A 16509-nucleotide genomic window follows, 5' to 3' on the forward strand; every position below is an offset into this window, starting at 1 on the left:
TACAATTATTAGAATGGAACAAAAACTCTGTTTGTTTTTTGATTCAAATGAGATATACTTTTGAAAATAAGCCATTTGACTCACTGAAAGAAAAAAATAATGCCCTTGTTTCTTCATAAGTTCCCTATAAAGTTTAACAGCGAAGACACAAGATAAATATACTATATAAGAAGGTGAAAATAATCCCCCTCTACTATTCATGTTTAACAAATTTTATTTTAAATGGTTGAGCTCTACTAAATAACTATCTTCATTTGATAAATCAAAAATTGGTGGCAAATCACTGGACTTGAGTAATTTATGACATTCTTCGCATTTTGTGACTTTAATAATGGACCTTGCTATATATCCGGATATATATAAAAGACAACTCCTTTAACATTGTGGAAAATAGTGTCGTTGATGTCAATATACGAAAGAGCTTGATTCACAATTTGCACAAATTGGCTCCAGATCTTCAGCTTTAACAGAAAAACATTTTAGTTCTTTTATAGACATTTTAGAAAGTGAAAAAAGACCCCAAAGTCTATTTTTTTTCAGCTTCTAATAATTTGCTCCTCCAAGCTGGCGATATTTTGAGAAGCGAGCTTCAATAGGATCAGAATTAATCTTTCCTAGAAGAAAAAAATGTATTCCTTTGAATTTTAATAAATATATTGATAGTCCAATCACACTACCCAACGAATGTTTCAGAGTATAAAAAGTTTCCTTGTTTAAACCTAATTTATTAAAATTATCCCATTCAAAAATCTATTTGATAAATTGTTTTAAGAAAATGAGGGTTTCACAATCCCTAAAATCAACAACTGTCCTTCTATTATCTTTCAAACGATGGACTTCCAATTTATTTTTTACATTTATGCGACACCAGAACTCTTTTATTAGGGACAAAATGTTTGCCGTTTCTCCACATTTTAAATTCATATCTTCATACGTCCTTAGACCAGATAGAGTGGAGTCATGAAAGAAACAATCAGAGAGTTTAACATTAGTTCGCTAAATGGTTCGTGGATAAATTACTTTATCAGTTAATTTGTGCGCCTTTCTCACTGGGAAGAACTTTTCTTTTTCATATAAATTAGGAATATGATTGAAGCACCATTAAATGTTGAAACAATCAAATATTTTGCGATTGAGTAGATTATTATATATATTCTTAAACCATATCAAATAGAAAATAAATTATATTTCCAAGGGAGTATGGATTATCAATATAATGGTCATCATTTTTCAACATTGTTTTGAAGAATTTTTTATTGCAATTGTCCATCCGTTATTACTGCTACGACGTTGAATCCAATGGAACATACTATTTTCAGAACAAAAAGAAATGACGAGTGGATTAAATCAGAAGTTAGGATTAAAACAAGAATAATTACAGGGGTATCCTTGTCTGTGCCAGAAATGCTATCAATCAAAAAACACAACAATGTTTTTGTAGGCTCCATGTTTTCTAGCCCTGTACTTTTACACTTTGAATATTCAATTTTTTGCATGACATACACTTCATCAATGAGGATATATACTTTATAATCTTTATCTTGTATTGATTTGAATCTGGTTTATTGATATTTATATGATTCTAATTCTGTCACTGGCTTAACGTTCAAATTAGATGATAAATCCTTCAAATAACACACCGTTGGTAATTTAAGAAGGCCTTCTTTAAAAATGTATAAATATGTACAAAGCGGGTGAAATATTTTCTCATAGAGAAGCAAGTCAAAAGAGTAGGAGAATAGTGTTTTCCTCTGTTAGTTTTTAATACCCAAAGAGACTGTTCCATAAGAAAACTGATTGATTAAGCAATATCATCCTCAACCTCTGAAAGAATATTCAAAATAGCTTCAACTTGTTTTTTAATGTATTTAATTGGATCATGATTGGAATTTGTTTCAAGGCCCTTCAGAGTTACTAAAATCTTCAATACTTCGGAACAGGTATGGATTTTTTTTTGAAGGCACTATATGTCTCACTACGGATAAAGGTAATAGTTTCTTTTCCTGATACATTTCAAATGTTAGGTTCGAGTCTATAACCAAACTAAAGACGACAATAGTTGGAGCTTCTAAAAAAAATGTTTCTATTTATGCTTCTATTAGATATAAAAAAATAACTGAATTACCTAAACTTGGTTTCTCAATAAGGAAGTACGTTAATGAAGTATCATCGGAAATAAAAAGTATACTTGATCGAATATTGTGCCCTTTAATTTTTCTTTTAATTCATCCAAGGTATAAGCATTATCGGAATTTATCAATTCCTGGTTCATATGATTATTTTTTTGATTTTTTTGATTTTCTTCTATTAGTTGCTGTTGTTTTTTCTGTTTTTCTACATTTAATGGGTTTTTTAGACAAATAACTTGGACCATGGAATTGGGAAGGAATAGCATCCTTCTTCAATAATCGAAGTTTTAAAGGTTGGTCGTTAGTTAAACTTTGGTGTCTATAATCATTATCCGTGAAGTGAAGGGAACAAACTACCGCATTTTTTATATTTATTGATTTGCCATCTGAAAGAAATACAACGTTGGGATAATAATTATATCTTGTTTGAAGTTCCTACTGCAATGCTGTTTTTAAGTCAATACTACAGTATTATCAGAGATTAAAGTTTAAACGATATCCAAATGTAACAATATAAGAATTCATCGCAAAATAAGGGAAGGATTTATTAACACCTAAACTCCAAAAATAATAATGGACACTTCGTCCTAACTGAATATATTAATCATTGGAGAAAATAAGAAATTAGATGCAATAAATTAAAAATTATATAAATACTCATTAAACTAATGAATTCCGATGTCACAGATACAACGAGTATAATTACCTTGTTCCTAAGTTCTTGGAATTGCTTTTTTCCATTTATTTATAATATCTATATTAGTTGGGAAGCCATTTAATGCGATTTTCGAATTAGTTTCGTTTTTTTTTATTTGACCGGTATCCAGTTCTACAATACGGAACAGTACATGTGCTATTTTTACCCATTTTTTAACCTCCAATGAGTATTGAAAATAATTGACTTTAAATAGGCTCCTGCTATGTGTAGTGAGTATAGAATTTTGTTGACACCAAAATGACTTCTATTTGTTGGATAAACACTAGTAAAAAACACTGAGTTATTGCACTTTTTCTAAGCCGAAAATTGAATTTTCTTCTAATACTAGTAATACTTCCTCAAAAATTACTATTACAAAAAAAAAAGCTATTTGCAACTGCTATTTATATCTTATATACTCGCAAATTATCACCGTCATATTATTTCTTCACCATTTTTAAAATAAATTATAATATATTATTAAAATCTACATAGTATAATATTCCTAAGTAATATTTTAATATTATTTCTATGAAGAAATAGCCAAAATTTATTCATAGAAATAATAAAATAGCCAATATATATAGCTTGACGAAGAAATTGTATTCCTGTCCTTTTGGAAACGGAGCAAATGCATAGAATAACTTATTAATTTGTTTATTTATGAAAAAGAATAAATTACGAAATAGCCATGACGTGTATCCATGGAGATATGGAAATCGACAGATTACGAAGAAATACATTAGATATCTGTGTTAGCGAGGTAACGTCGTGAGAGCCAACCGCATCTGTTTACGTTTATTTTACTAATTATATTACAACGCAACCTTTGATTAAATTAATAAATATATTATTTTATTTAACATAAATATACAGCATACAGTAGTACTAACAATTTAAAATTATAATAAAAAAAATATAAGATACATTATATTATGACATCACAATTTCGTTTGTTTGTTTTTTATATAGATGACGTCAGAACGTTTTTTTAATATTTAATATTTTGTTTATTAACTCATTGCTTAGGAAACAAAATTTCACCAGTCCAATAATGCCTATATCAGTGGATATAATTTTATAAAATTATACCAATTGATAGATAAAAGTCTACAGATTACCGAATTCTGCCCGTAATTGACGGAAGTTGACAAAAATTAGTCTTTTTTAAAAGAAAAATTTAAAAAGTATGTTTTCAATTTTGAATGTATTAGAGCTATTAAAAATGTTTAATATATATACCTATATAAAAAGAGTTGTAGATGACAAAAAAAATTATTAGTAGTCATAGAAAAATGTATTTTCTATGTCTCGTAGCCATCAAACTGAGTAATTTATTAAAAATCAAATTTTTGCAAGTCCTATAATGTCGATGTCAGCAGAAAGAATTTGATAAATTTTGACAGTTTATAGACAATTCTGGATCATACATGTAATTTACCGAAGATGTCGGAAAGTTGTCGAAAATTAACCATTTTTAAAATATGAATTTAAAAAAAGTAATTTTGAATGCATTATAGCTATTTAAACTAAATTTTTGTTTACAGAAAGTTGTAGCTGCCATAAAAGTGTATTCGTGGCTTTATATAAAAATCTGTTTGCTATATATTCCTGCCTACTAATTTTGTGATTACGAAATAACATTTTGCAAGTGCAATAATGTCCATGTCAGTTGAAAAAATTATATAAAATTTTGTTAGTTGATAGAGAAATGCCTAAAGTATACTGAATTATATCCGTATTTTTCAGGAGATATCTGGAAGTTTAAAAAAACCGGCTTTTAAAAAGTTAATTATGAATGTGTTAGAGCTATTGAAACATTGAAAATAGTTAGCTGAAAAAAATAATAATTAAATTGGCAGGGTCATTTACAATAGAAAAATGAATATATATTTTTTTTAAACAAGAAAACCCTCCATAAGTATAAAAGTACCTTGAATTTTTTTGCAGCTTACCAATATACTTCATCTAAAATAATGGTTACAATTATTTCTCTATTGTTGAGATTCTTTACTATTTGTTCCAAATATTTTATGGCTTGATGACAAAGTCCTGTATTGACTGTAAACTAGCTTCAGAGCCTTGTTAGCCACTGCATAGATAGTCATTTTGGAAAGATGCCGATGCTCTTTTCCAAATAAGAGCCTTACTTTAAATTAATATACATTAAATTAACAACAATATTTACCAAGCGTGCATTGGGAGTATTTTCTAGGTCCTTTTTTGGGTTTAATAAATTTAAGTTGCTCAGTCAAAAAATGTTTACAATGGTTTTAAACTGCCATCCATATTTCCAATAATACCTTTGAGTAAGTCAGTGGAATTCTCAATGAAGAAGTCTGTATTTCACATAATTTTTTAGAGAATAGTGATTTAGTCTTGGAGATCAAATTGCATATAACTGACTTTTTGATGCAATGATTAACATCACTTCAGAGGTCATAAGTGATTTGAATAAGAGACTGAATTTCAAATGAGGATTAGGGGTCAATCTCAAGGGCATAGAACCAGAAGGATTCTCCTTTCCATTGAATCAATATAGCAAAAAGTAAATATAGGGTGATTCAAAACGAGCGGTTTTTTCCAGTAGGGATTTTTTGACAGGCGCGCGCGAGTTCTGTCAAATTCAAATGTCATTTTTACTCAGTATTGTTTTACAATTCTTCATGGAAAGACATACGCCACAACGTGTACAAATTGAAAATCAGCGTTCTGTGAAAGAAGTTTTTTTGCAAATTATACCCAACTTATGGTCACCATAACCGACCTTCAGAATCTACAATTCGCAGAATAATCGAAAAATTTGAAGGGACAGCAACTTGCTGGGATGTCCCGTCGTCTGGTAGGCCACGTACAGCTCGCAGCGTAGAGAATATTGCGGTCGTAGCCGAGAGTGTAGCCGAAGATCGGGAAGAATCTATTCGCCACCGCTCTCAACAACTTGGCTTGTCGTATGCAAGAACCTGGCGCATTTTGAAAAAAAAGGTTTGGGTTTAAAGGCATACGAAATACAGCTCGTGCAAGAATTGAAGCCACCGGACCTTCGTTTACGTCGTGTGTTAAGTGAATGGGCTCTTGAACGTATCCAAGAAAACCCGTTTTTTCCGCGCCAAATTTTGCCCAGAGATGAGGCCCATTTCTGGCTCAATAACTACGTAAATAAGCAAAATTGCCGTATTTGGGGTGAAGAGCAACCCGAATTCTATCAAAAAAAATCCATTACATCCATTGAAAACAACAGTTTAACAGAGTTATTCTTGAGATTCCGGTCACAATGCTCGAACGCGTCATCGAAAATTGGCGCGAAAGAATGAACCATTTCGAAATTTGCGGTCAACATATGAAGGGGATTATTTTCTAGAAATAATTATAAAGGATTGTTTTTTCGGTGCATAATAGAGTTTTGACCATAATATAATATTTTATGTGTTTTATTTCTACAATCCAAAAACCGCTCGTTTTGAATCACCCTTTACATTCCATCGATATGAATTTTTAGGTCTGAAATGGATTCGATTCGCTCTGCTTCAAAAAAATAAGATATGCGATTTTCTAGCCCATGAGCTTCAGCTTCATATTCGGCCATACAACTCGTCCTATTTGATCTCTCTTTAGGAACATTTCCCCAATAATGCTTAGTTAAACTTAATGTAAAAAAATACATGAAAATGTAGATCCGAACAGTTGAGTTAAGAATTGAATTCAAAGATGACTATGGAGTCGCATAGGTAAGCATGACTTCTATCCTTATTTTATAAATATGTCCCCTCAATTGAATAGATGAAGCAGTACATAAGTGTTTATAGTGTCCCATGTAGATGGGGAATTGAGTAATTCACTATATATAGTCCAATATATATTCTAAATTCAAACTTGGAAAATTAGATGTTATCGCATCGGGTTTCAGTCTGCCTTGGAGTCGAGGGTAGAAATAATTTTTACACCTCGTATTGGTTTCCTGAGAAGTAACTCCACAGTTGGAAGGATTTAAATGAATAGAAAAAACTTTGTCATGTTGACTTGGCTTTCAATTAGATCGTGGGATGGCTTGAGTCCCACGATCACGAAGAGCTTCCTTCTTCGGGAATATATGAAGAATAACACCTGGATCCTTCTCCTCATTCTTGTATCCTGTTCTACATCCAGGGACGCAACATATTTTAGGCAAAGTATTACACCAGCGAAGCTCAATAGGAGACGAGTCTCGATATTATTTCCGCCAAGTAAGTATTAAAACGAAGGGAATTCGAAATACTAATGATGATGATAGTAGAAATTGGCTATAATTCGTTGTCTTATAACTTCGAATTTTTGTATCTAAATCATTTATAAGTATTTTTCGATTTTCTTTAGATACAGGATATACACCATTATCTTAATATTAGGTGTATTTTTATAATAAAAAATCTATCGATATAGGAAAGAAATCAATAATATATTAAGAAATTTGAAAAACATAAACTTAAATTAAAATCTTAATTTGTCATTTATCCTCAATATATAGTTTAATGAAATTATCTTGCTAATAAAACCGAAGAATAAGAATGGAATAAGCCTCTGTTACCTTTTTGATTTTTACTATTCCCTCCAAAGGGAGATTTATTTTACTAAATATTTTAATAATACTCGTGAAATCAAATTTTCTATTGCATCCCCACTTTAATATTGCTTGGAATAATTTTAATACAGAGCAATAATAGTTTAAAAAATAATAAGTAGAAGAATTTTGAAATCTCTACTCGCCTGTTAACAATCGCAATAATGAAATAGCATTTGCGCTGCATGTCCAAAATAAAACCGAATGAATCAATTAGATAAAAAAAAAAAACTGAGAAATCACAAATAGGGAATTAAAATTTTGAAAAATATCATTGATGTTTTATTCTTCTTCCAATCAATACGAAAACAATCGTATTATTATTTTATTACATAACAACTATTGTTTGCAGTGAAACACATTATAAATTTATAAATTAGCTACATTTAATAATATATTTATTTCTGTGGAGATTCTACGTCTCCAATGACTGTCTATTCCTACGCGATCGATTCAGTCGAGATCCATCTCCTCCTACTCCAATAATATATTATTCGTTTTGCAAAACTATATGTTGCAAATTTGTTTCTAAAAAAGTTCTACCTACACGCGTCCAAAGGTTTTGTGAATTAAAAAAAAGTTGGGTCCCTGTTTTTAATATACAAAATAATTGATAGTAAGAATGATAGCATTAGCTGATATATAAAGCTAACTATATATTTATATAAAATAGAGACAGTCTTGTGGTTGGAGTGAGAGTTGAGCGGGAGATCGGAGTTGGAAGGCGAGCGTGGTATCCGTGAAGCTGAAGATGAGGAGTGAAGGTAACTTGGTGAGTGAGCAGATGCTGGAGCTGCGTGCCCAGATTTGGTCGTATCGCCTGTTGGCCCGTAACGGAAGTGTGGGACGGAGTGTGTCGCTGGGGCGCGTGAGTGATGGAGTGAGTGTGCGGCCGGAGTGTGCACCCAAGGGCCTGGACCCTGTGACGGTGCTGAGCGAGCGCGAGAACCGTCTGTCGTCGCGAGTGTCCCACCGGATGGAGGAGCTGAGTGCTTTCCCACTCAACATGGCGCAGGACCTGCGACTCAAGGCGGAGATCGAGCTGCGGGCCCTCCGGCTCCTGAATCTGCAACGACAGCTGCGTGCGGAGGTGTTAGCCTCCACTCGGCGAGACACGACCCTGGAGACAGCCATCAATGTGAAAGCGTTTAAGAGAACGAAGAGGCAAGGGCTTCGGGAGGCTCGCGCCACCGAGAAGTTGGAGAAGCAGCAGCGGGTGGAGGCTGAGCGGAAGCGCAGACAGAGACACCAGGAGTACTTAAATGCTATTTTGAGTCATGCCAGGGATTTTCAAAATTTTCATAAGAACAACCAAATGAAACTTCTCAAGACCAACAAAGCTGTTATGGCTTGGCATGCCAATGCCGAAAAAGAGCAGAAGAAAGAGGCAGAGAGGCTTGAAAAAGAGAGATTAAGAGCCCTCATGGCAGAGGATGAAGATGCTTATCGAAAACTGATTGACCAAAAGAAAGATAAACGCTTGGCATATCTTCTGAGTCAAACGGACGAGTACATTAATCAACTCACTGACATGGTCAAACAACACAAAAAAGAACAGAAAAAGCTTCGTAAGGAGGCGAAGAAGAAACAGAAGCTGGAGGAGATGGTTGGTATTTTAGATGAAAGTTCACAAATGTCTGACATTCGTATACCAGTAAAAGAAATATTAAGTGGAAAAGTGCTTCGAGGAGATAGTGCTCCATTGGCGTCAGAACTTGAAGCTTGGTTAGATAAAAATCCAGGTTTTGTTGAGCTTCCTCGGGATGAAGACTCTGATGAGGATACAGATGATGAAAGTAATGATATTAAAGAGGAAGAAGTTGCAACGGCGGCAGAAGATGTCATTGCTAAAGCAAAGAAAGAAGACGATGATACAAACCCTGACAGAGAAGACTATTACTCAATTGCTCACACTGTTACTGAGGAAATAACTGAGCAATCCAGTATTCTTGTCGGTGGTATTTTAAAGGAATATCAGATCAAAGGATTGGAATGGTTGGTTTCTTTATACAACAACAATTTAAATGGTATTTTAGCTGATGAAATGGGTCTTGGCAAGACCATTCAAACAATTGCTCTCATTACCTATTTGATGGAGAGAAAAAAAAATATGGGGCCTTACCTTATAATCGTTCCTCTTTCGACACTTTCGAACTGGACATTAGAATTCGAAAAATGGGCTCCGTCTGCCCAAGTGGTTGCCTATAAGGGATCTCCAGGATTACGAAGAAATATTCAAAGTCAAATGAAGGCTACCAAATTTAACGTACTAGTAACAACGTACGAGTATGTCATTAAGGATAAATCTGTGTTGGCTAAGATTCGATGGAAGTATATGATAATTGATGAAGGACATAGAATGAAAAACCATCATTGCAAGTTGACTCAAATTCTTAATACATACTATACTTCAAATAATCGGATACTATTAACTGGAACTCCACTTCAAAATAAACTCCCTGAATTGTGGGCTCTTCTTAATTTTTTACTCCCCTCAATTTTCAAAGCTTGTAATACATTTGAGCAGTGGTTTAACGCTCCGTTCGCTACAACTGGTGAAAAAGTTGAACTGAATGAGGAAGAAACCATTTTAATTATTCGTCGATTACACAAAGTTTTAAGACCCTTTCTTCTAAGGAGACTTAAGAAAGATGTAGAATCTCAGCTTCCAGACAAAGTGGAGTATATAATCAAATGCGAGATGTCTGCTCTTCAAAGGGTTGTTTATCAACAAATGGCTGAGAAAGGTGTTCTAATTACGGAGGATAAAAGAGATAAAAAGACAAGTTCATCTGATAAAAAAACTTTAAGGAATACTATAATGCAACTGAGGAAACTGTGTAATCACCCTTTTATTTTTCAAAAGATTGAGGAGTGCTACGCGAAGCACATTGGTCTCACAACAGATATTGTTACTGGTCCTGATGTATATCGTTCCTCTGGGAAATTTGAGTTAATTGATCGGATTCTTCCTAAGCTTAATAAAACTGGACATAGAGTTCTTATGTTTTGTCAAATGACTCAATGTATGACCATTATTGAAGATTACTTTAATTTTAGAGGATTTAAGTTTTTAAGACTTGATGGAACAACAAAGGCGGAAGAAAGAGCTGATATGTTAAAGATTTTTAATCAAAAGGATTCCGATTATTTCATATTTCTATTATCAACTAGAGCTGGAGGGCTTGGCTTGAATTTGCAAACTGCAGATACAGTGGTTATATTTGATTCTGATTGGAATCCTCATCAAGATTTACAAGCCCAAGATAGAGCACATAGAATTGGCCAAAAAAATGAGGTTCGGGTTCTTAGATTGATGACTGTCAATTCGGTCGAAGAAAGAATCTTGGCTGCGGCTCGATACAAACTTAACATGGATGAAAAAGTCATCCAAGCTGGTATGTTTAATAACAGGTCAACTGGTACTGAGAGGCGAGAACTTTTACAAAGTATATTGAGGGCTGATGAGGGAGATGATGAAGAAGAAAACGAGGCTCCTGATGATGAAGTCGTGAATCAAATGATAGCTAGAAATGAAGATGAGTTTGAATTATTCCAGAAAATGGATACCGTTCGGCGAAGAGAAGACACAAGGACCAGACTTATTGAAGAGAGTGAACTCCCTCCCTTTCTTCTAGCATTAGAAGAAGTTGATGAAGCGGAAGAAAAGTTTGCAGAAGTTGAATTGGAACTTGGGCGAGGAAATAGAGCTCGAAAAGAAACTAATTATGACGATCAACTTTCAGAGAGGGAATGGTTGAGAGCAGTTGGGGCCGAAGAAGAAGAATTTGAGGACGATGAGCATGAACTGCCTAAGAAGAAAGGAAGAAGAAAAAAGCGACGAGAAGAAAATGAAGATGAAAGTATTTCATTGCCGTCGAAAAAACGCAAAAAAAAACCGTCTAGTACTCACTTCAGCATTCGCAGAATGCAAAAAAAAATGAAAAAGTTAATGGAGATAGTTATAAGATACGAAGATCAGGATCAAAGAGTTCTAAGCGATCCTTTTATGAAATTGCCTACTGCAGAAGAATTGCCGGACTATTATGAAGTAATTAAACGTCCAATTGATATATTAAAGATCATGGATAGAATTGAGAGTGGAAAGGTAAGATATTGAGTATAGGGGCATTCGCAGGGGATGGGCCATAAATTAAGGAATTCTTACTTTTTAATAGAAACTTTTTTGCTCAGGATAGAAAAATTTTACGGAAATATAGGGGTATTTTTTTTTTTTTTTTTTCTAAAAATTTCATATTTGAAATGTAATTTTTTACTGAATAGCTGTGGATTTTTGAAAAAAATTCTAAAAAATTAAATTATTTGGAATTACTATGGATTTTGAATTTTTTTATAAGAAAATTTAATATTTGAAATTAAAAATAATATTTTTTTTGTAAACAGCATTGGATTTTGAAATTTTATTTCGAAAAATTTAATATTGGAAGTTGAATTTTTGAACTTTTTTTTCAAGAAATTAAATTTTTCTGAATAGCTATGGATTTTGTAATTTCAAAAAATAATTTTTTGTAACCAACTGTGGATTTTTGAATTTTTTTTTTCGAAATATTTAATATTGAAAATTAAATTTTGAAATTTTTTTTTCCAAATAGTTTAATAAGTGGAATTTCATTTTGGATTTTTTTTCCAATAAATGTAATTTTTGAAGAAGAAAAATATGTAATTTTTGAAATTTTATTTTTTGTAAACAGCAGATGATTTTTTGAAAAAAAAATCGTAAAATTTAATCTTGGAAATTAAACTTTGAAAAAAAAATTCCGAAAAAAATTAATTTATGAATTTCTTTTCAAAAGAATTCCAAAAACAAGACTCCCCCCTCCCAAAAAAAAAATATATATATAGGTATAAACCTGCGGACGCCCTCTGTTTTGAGACATCAAATTTTATTAACAATAATCATTAAATATTTTCTAGTATATTGATATGGAGTCTCTAGAAAAGGACTTTCTGCTACTTTGTTCTAATACTCAGAAGTATAATGAAGACGATTCTTTAATTCATGAAGATTCTATTGTTCTTCAGTCTGTTTTTATTAATGCAAGAGAAAGACTTGATGCTGAACCTGATGACGAGGAAAATGATTTTTTTATTGAAGAAGAAACAACCTTATCCACTTGTAGTACAAAAACTTTAAACTCGAAGGAAGCAGAACAATCTGAGAAAGTATATAGCTATGATGTTGATTTATCCCCAAAGTCGACGAAAAAGAAATATGAGGAATCTCGAGGAGTGAAAAAAAGGAAACCTAAAAAGTATTTTTCTGATGAAGAAGAATTTGGCTCCGATAATTTAGATGATGATAGTGTCAATGTTTAATCCTTTTAAATTATTTTACTTTGTCTTATTAAAAAAGTAAAACATTTCATATTAAAAAGTTGATAAATGTAAATATTTTTAATTGTCTACATTGTAATGATTAAATTTAACATAACTTCAAAAAAAAAAAAATAATAATAATAAAAAATACGAATACTAAATTCCAAACCAATAATAATTAAATACACTATTTTAATCTCTTTCGGAGACAATTCTTCATTTCTATTAGCTAGGCCAGTGGTCCAGAACAGAAGTAAGTAACATGCTACTAGTGGCGTGCCCAGGGTGTGGGCTAAAGGGGCCTTGCTCCCCCCACACAATTAAATAATTTTTACTAGAAACTTTTTGGGAATTTGACGAGAAATTAGGGGATAAAATCTAATTTTCCCTGAATAGCTATGGATTTTTCAAATATTATATATTAAATTTTTTGGAAAAAATTAGAAAATTTTTATATTTGTAATTTTTTCCTGAAAAATTTAATTTTTCAAACTTTTTCCCAAAAATTAAGGGTTCTCTGAATCACTATGGATTTTTCAAATTTTTTTATCCTTATCAAAATAATAAAAAGCTTCCTGTGTCAAAGTTTGTGCACATTGTGATGTCAAATAGAGTTAAGATTGCAATTCATAACGTCATAGCTTATTTAAAAGTTACTCTTGCGTAGGAAGACTGTAATGTGGAACTAAAAGAGATTGATTAAGAAAATGGAGGTATCTTATACCAATAAGTTAAAACTTGTGAATTTTGCTCTCTTCACCATCAATAAGAATAGAGAAAGACTATTGTATACAATTGCCTTTGTTTTTAAGTGATTCCCATTCCTAGGAATATCCAATTCCCACTCCTTCTGATACCCTCTTCAATGCCATGGTCTGTTCAAGGGATCTCGACTCTTACGGCAAGATCCCTTGAACAGGTGCTTCACTCGGTAGATCTCGTCTCCTGGAAGGATCGTTGATTGTGCAAGTGCCTCTTCATTTCAAGGTCTGTGATAGGGACTTTGGATCTCGTTAATCATTGTCTTTATACATAAATTGATGAAAATAACGCAGAAATCACTCATCTTTATCACATTTATATCAATTCCATTTATAAGTTGGACTTTGTTATATACAGTCTATACGGATAATTATATAATATGGACACTTCAATCTCACTCCTGATTTCTTTATTACTACTGAGTCTCTTATGTCATGAGAAATAAGTGCAAGATGATTATAGACTCGTAAAGATAATGTGCTTCTCTTTTCTCGATATCTTGGTCTGTTGTGCTTATTCTATTCTGATATTACATATAAATAGTTATTTGGAACTGGAGAACTCCACAAAAAGAAATAATTCCCGAATGAATTACTCAGTGAGGAACAAGGATTTATAATTTCTCATCTACAGCTCCTTCGTTGAAACTCTTGAAACCTGTTCCTTCTAAAGTCGATTTTTTTTTTTCGTCCCTTATTCTGAGAAAAATATTTCATGGTTAAGAATCCTTCATGTATATAATACAGAAATCCCTTGGAAAAAAGTAGAAGTCAATCTTAGACTCTCAATAAATATACACCCTTTTTTCTAGATACATTTCCTCTGCAATACATATTATATTTTGCCGTTATCTGCATAAATAGATTTTGTGAATTTTTGAGTGTTAAGTCCCCCTTTTTTTATCCGAGTATATCCTACTATGAGATTTTTGCTAGATATATTAATATATTTAAATCCAACATGAGCAATACAATTAGCAAAATGATGTTTTTTCCACTTCAACCCAATAGGATGATAGGAATCTCCTGTTTCTAATAAAATGACAAATAGCTTTATAAAGCATCGTCTTGAATTTGTCAAGGTCAATAAAATTCGTAATTTTTAGTCGCAGAAAATATCATATTGTTAAGTTGACTACTATGTAACGTAACTAAATATAATAAATAGCCCTTTTAAAACCACCCCTATTAGCAGTATCTTGAAAAGTTTCGATGAGATCTTGATCATCGCCAGAAAATTCAACACCATGAGTTATTAATTTCTCAGAAATTATAAAGGTTAGCAATCTTTAACTTTGAAAAACTATGTATCCGGAAATATAAGACAATAGATTGCCTTCAGATTTTTCCGTTGTAAAACTAGAATAAGAAAAATTGAAAATAAATATATGTATTTGGAACAATTGGATCAGTGCTTACAAATTATAATTAAAATATATGTATTGAAAAATATTCATAAATGACTCAATATATCCCTTAAATGCTATGATATAATTACATAATACTATTAGTATTCATCCTTCCTTCATCATCTTCTTTCTTTCCTTTTAAACCTACTAAGATATATTATGAAAATTAGACGTAAGTCCCCCTTTCGTCCCAGGTTTTACAATAGAAATATATCTATTATATAATTATAATTTATAGTAAATTGTTTTAGTTTAGAATTTTAACATAAAATCTTTTTATTTTTATCTTTAAAATAAAATCGTAATCGTGCTAGTATTACATATTACTAATATGTAATCTAAATTATATCTAAATGTTAAAGTAATAACTAATATGATATTAGTTATTACTTTAACATTTATTTAATTGTCAAAAGTTAATGTTAGCTTACAAACAGGAATTTCTTATCAAAAGCAGGTTGCTGAATTGGGGTTGGTTCTCCTCCAAATGGTATTTTAAAAACTCATTCACAATGGCCAATGAGTCATTTATTGCCCGTTGTCATTGTACGGTCCTCATTCTTTGACCTGCACTAATGGCCATCTACCCCCCCCCCAACCAACTACCCCCTCCTTTTTTTTATTAATGAGAATTATTGTTAGTAAATGATAGAGGGCCAAAGTCATAAATGAATGTTATGGTTGTCTGGAGCGTTTGTTGAGCTATAAAACTTTCAAATTCGAATAGGAAAGTAATGAGTTCTATAAATCATCAAAATTTTAATACTAAAATTATTAAAAAATTCAATTAAAATAAATACTTAGCCTGATTGTTTAACCATAGGCATGATATATCATGCCGCATGATATATAAGATACAATAAATATTTATAATAATACCAAATCTAATTTCCTTAGTCCTATTACAAAAAGTTGGTAAAACATTGAGTTTTAGTGGGTTATTTATACGAGGGATTGATTATATTGAACATGTATAAGAAGGATTTCCGGATAACTCCTTAAATACGATGAAATAGAGTTATGTATATCCAAAATAAATAGATTAATTATATCTAATTTTTAATATATTTCCTTCAAACTCACAAAATCAAATAGAATCATCCAAAATCTTCTCAAGGGATATCAGCGGATATTTGTAATGGAGAGATTCAAAATACTGACCTAAGATGCATATAATTATTATCTCGTATTTGATGAGATATAATAATAATATGTATCACTAATATGTAGTGTACTACGAACACTACCAACAGACGAAAGTAACGGACCGGAGCAAAGCCAATCATAAGACCTCTAGATTGGGGGTACAATCATACACTTAATATATATATTCTGTAAAGGATTAATACTAAAAGGATGTACATAGACATAACTACTAAAATGTATAAACACGTAAACTCTACGTAATAAAAAGGTACATTACTATCTATTTAAAACAAATCCTTAAGTCATGAGCTTAAAAAGTAGATAAAGGCAATACATAACATAATATTTACGTCATTAAGTTAAATCAAGGACACCTTGGTAAAATTAATAATTACGTTTGTATGGTTGTTAAAGGGTTGAATGTTTGGTCGTG

At 31.8% G+C, this 16509-nt stretch overlaps 1 protein-coding gene and 2 long non-coding RNA genes across 3 annotated transcripts; 1 reads left to right on the forward strand and 2 right to left on the reverse strand.

Annotated features, from left to right (window-relative positions):
- Window positions 1-196: 196 nt before the first annotated feature.
- LOC121128138 (uncharacterized) lies at window positions 197-3547 on the reverse strand. The gene is made up of 6 exons (XR_005868049.2): window positions 2836-3547; window positions 2126-2515; window positions 1380-2068; window positions 1021-1309; window positions 678-937; window positions 197-614 (listed from the first exon to the last, which is right to left on the reverse strand). It is a non-coding gene; the product is annotated as an uncharacterized lncRNA (long non-coding RNA).
- A 4482-nt stretch (window positions 3548-8029) lies between these two features.
- Window positions 8030-12921, forward strand: LOC121127422 (ATP-dependent helicase brm). Its single transcript, XM_040722763.2, has 2 exons — window positions 8030-11531; window positions 12359-12921. The coding sequence occupies exons 1-2, from the start codon at window positions 8175-8177 to the stop codon at window positions 12758-12760; spliced, it is 3759 nt and encodes a 1252-aa protein (XP_040578697.1). The 5' UTR covers window positions 8030-8174; the 3' UTR covers window positions 12761-12921.
- Window positions 12922-14442: 1521 nt separating this feature from the next.
- On the reverse strand, window positions 14443-14974 carry LOC121128664 (uncharacterized). Its single transcript, XR_005868238.2, has 2 exons — window positions 14941-14974; window positions 14443-14880 (listed from the first exon to the last, which is right to left on the reverse strand). It is a non-coding gene; the product is annotated as an uncharacterized lncRNA (long non-coding RNA).
- Window positions 14975-16509: the final 1535 nt, after the last annotated feature.

Source organism: Lepeophtheirus salmonis, chromosome 13, assembly GCF_016086655.4.
Source record: "Lepeophtheirus salmonis chromosome 13, UVic_Lsal_1.4, whole genome shotgun sequence".
Lineage (NCBI taxonomy): Eukaryota > Metazoa > Arthropoda > Copepoda > Siphonostomatoida > Caligidae > Lepeophtheirus > Lepeophtheirus salmonis.

Excerpts from the sequence above, each read along its gene's own strand:
- LOC121127422 (XM_040722763.2), top strand. The coding sequence starts at position 8,175 with ATGAGGAGTGAAGGTAACTTGGTGAGTGAGCAGATGCTGGAGCTGCGT. Across the intron at positions 11,532-12,358 it reads ATAGAATTGAGAGTGGAAAG|TATATTGATATGGAGTCTCT; the intron begins GTAAGATATTGA and ends AATATTTTCTAG.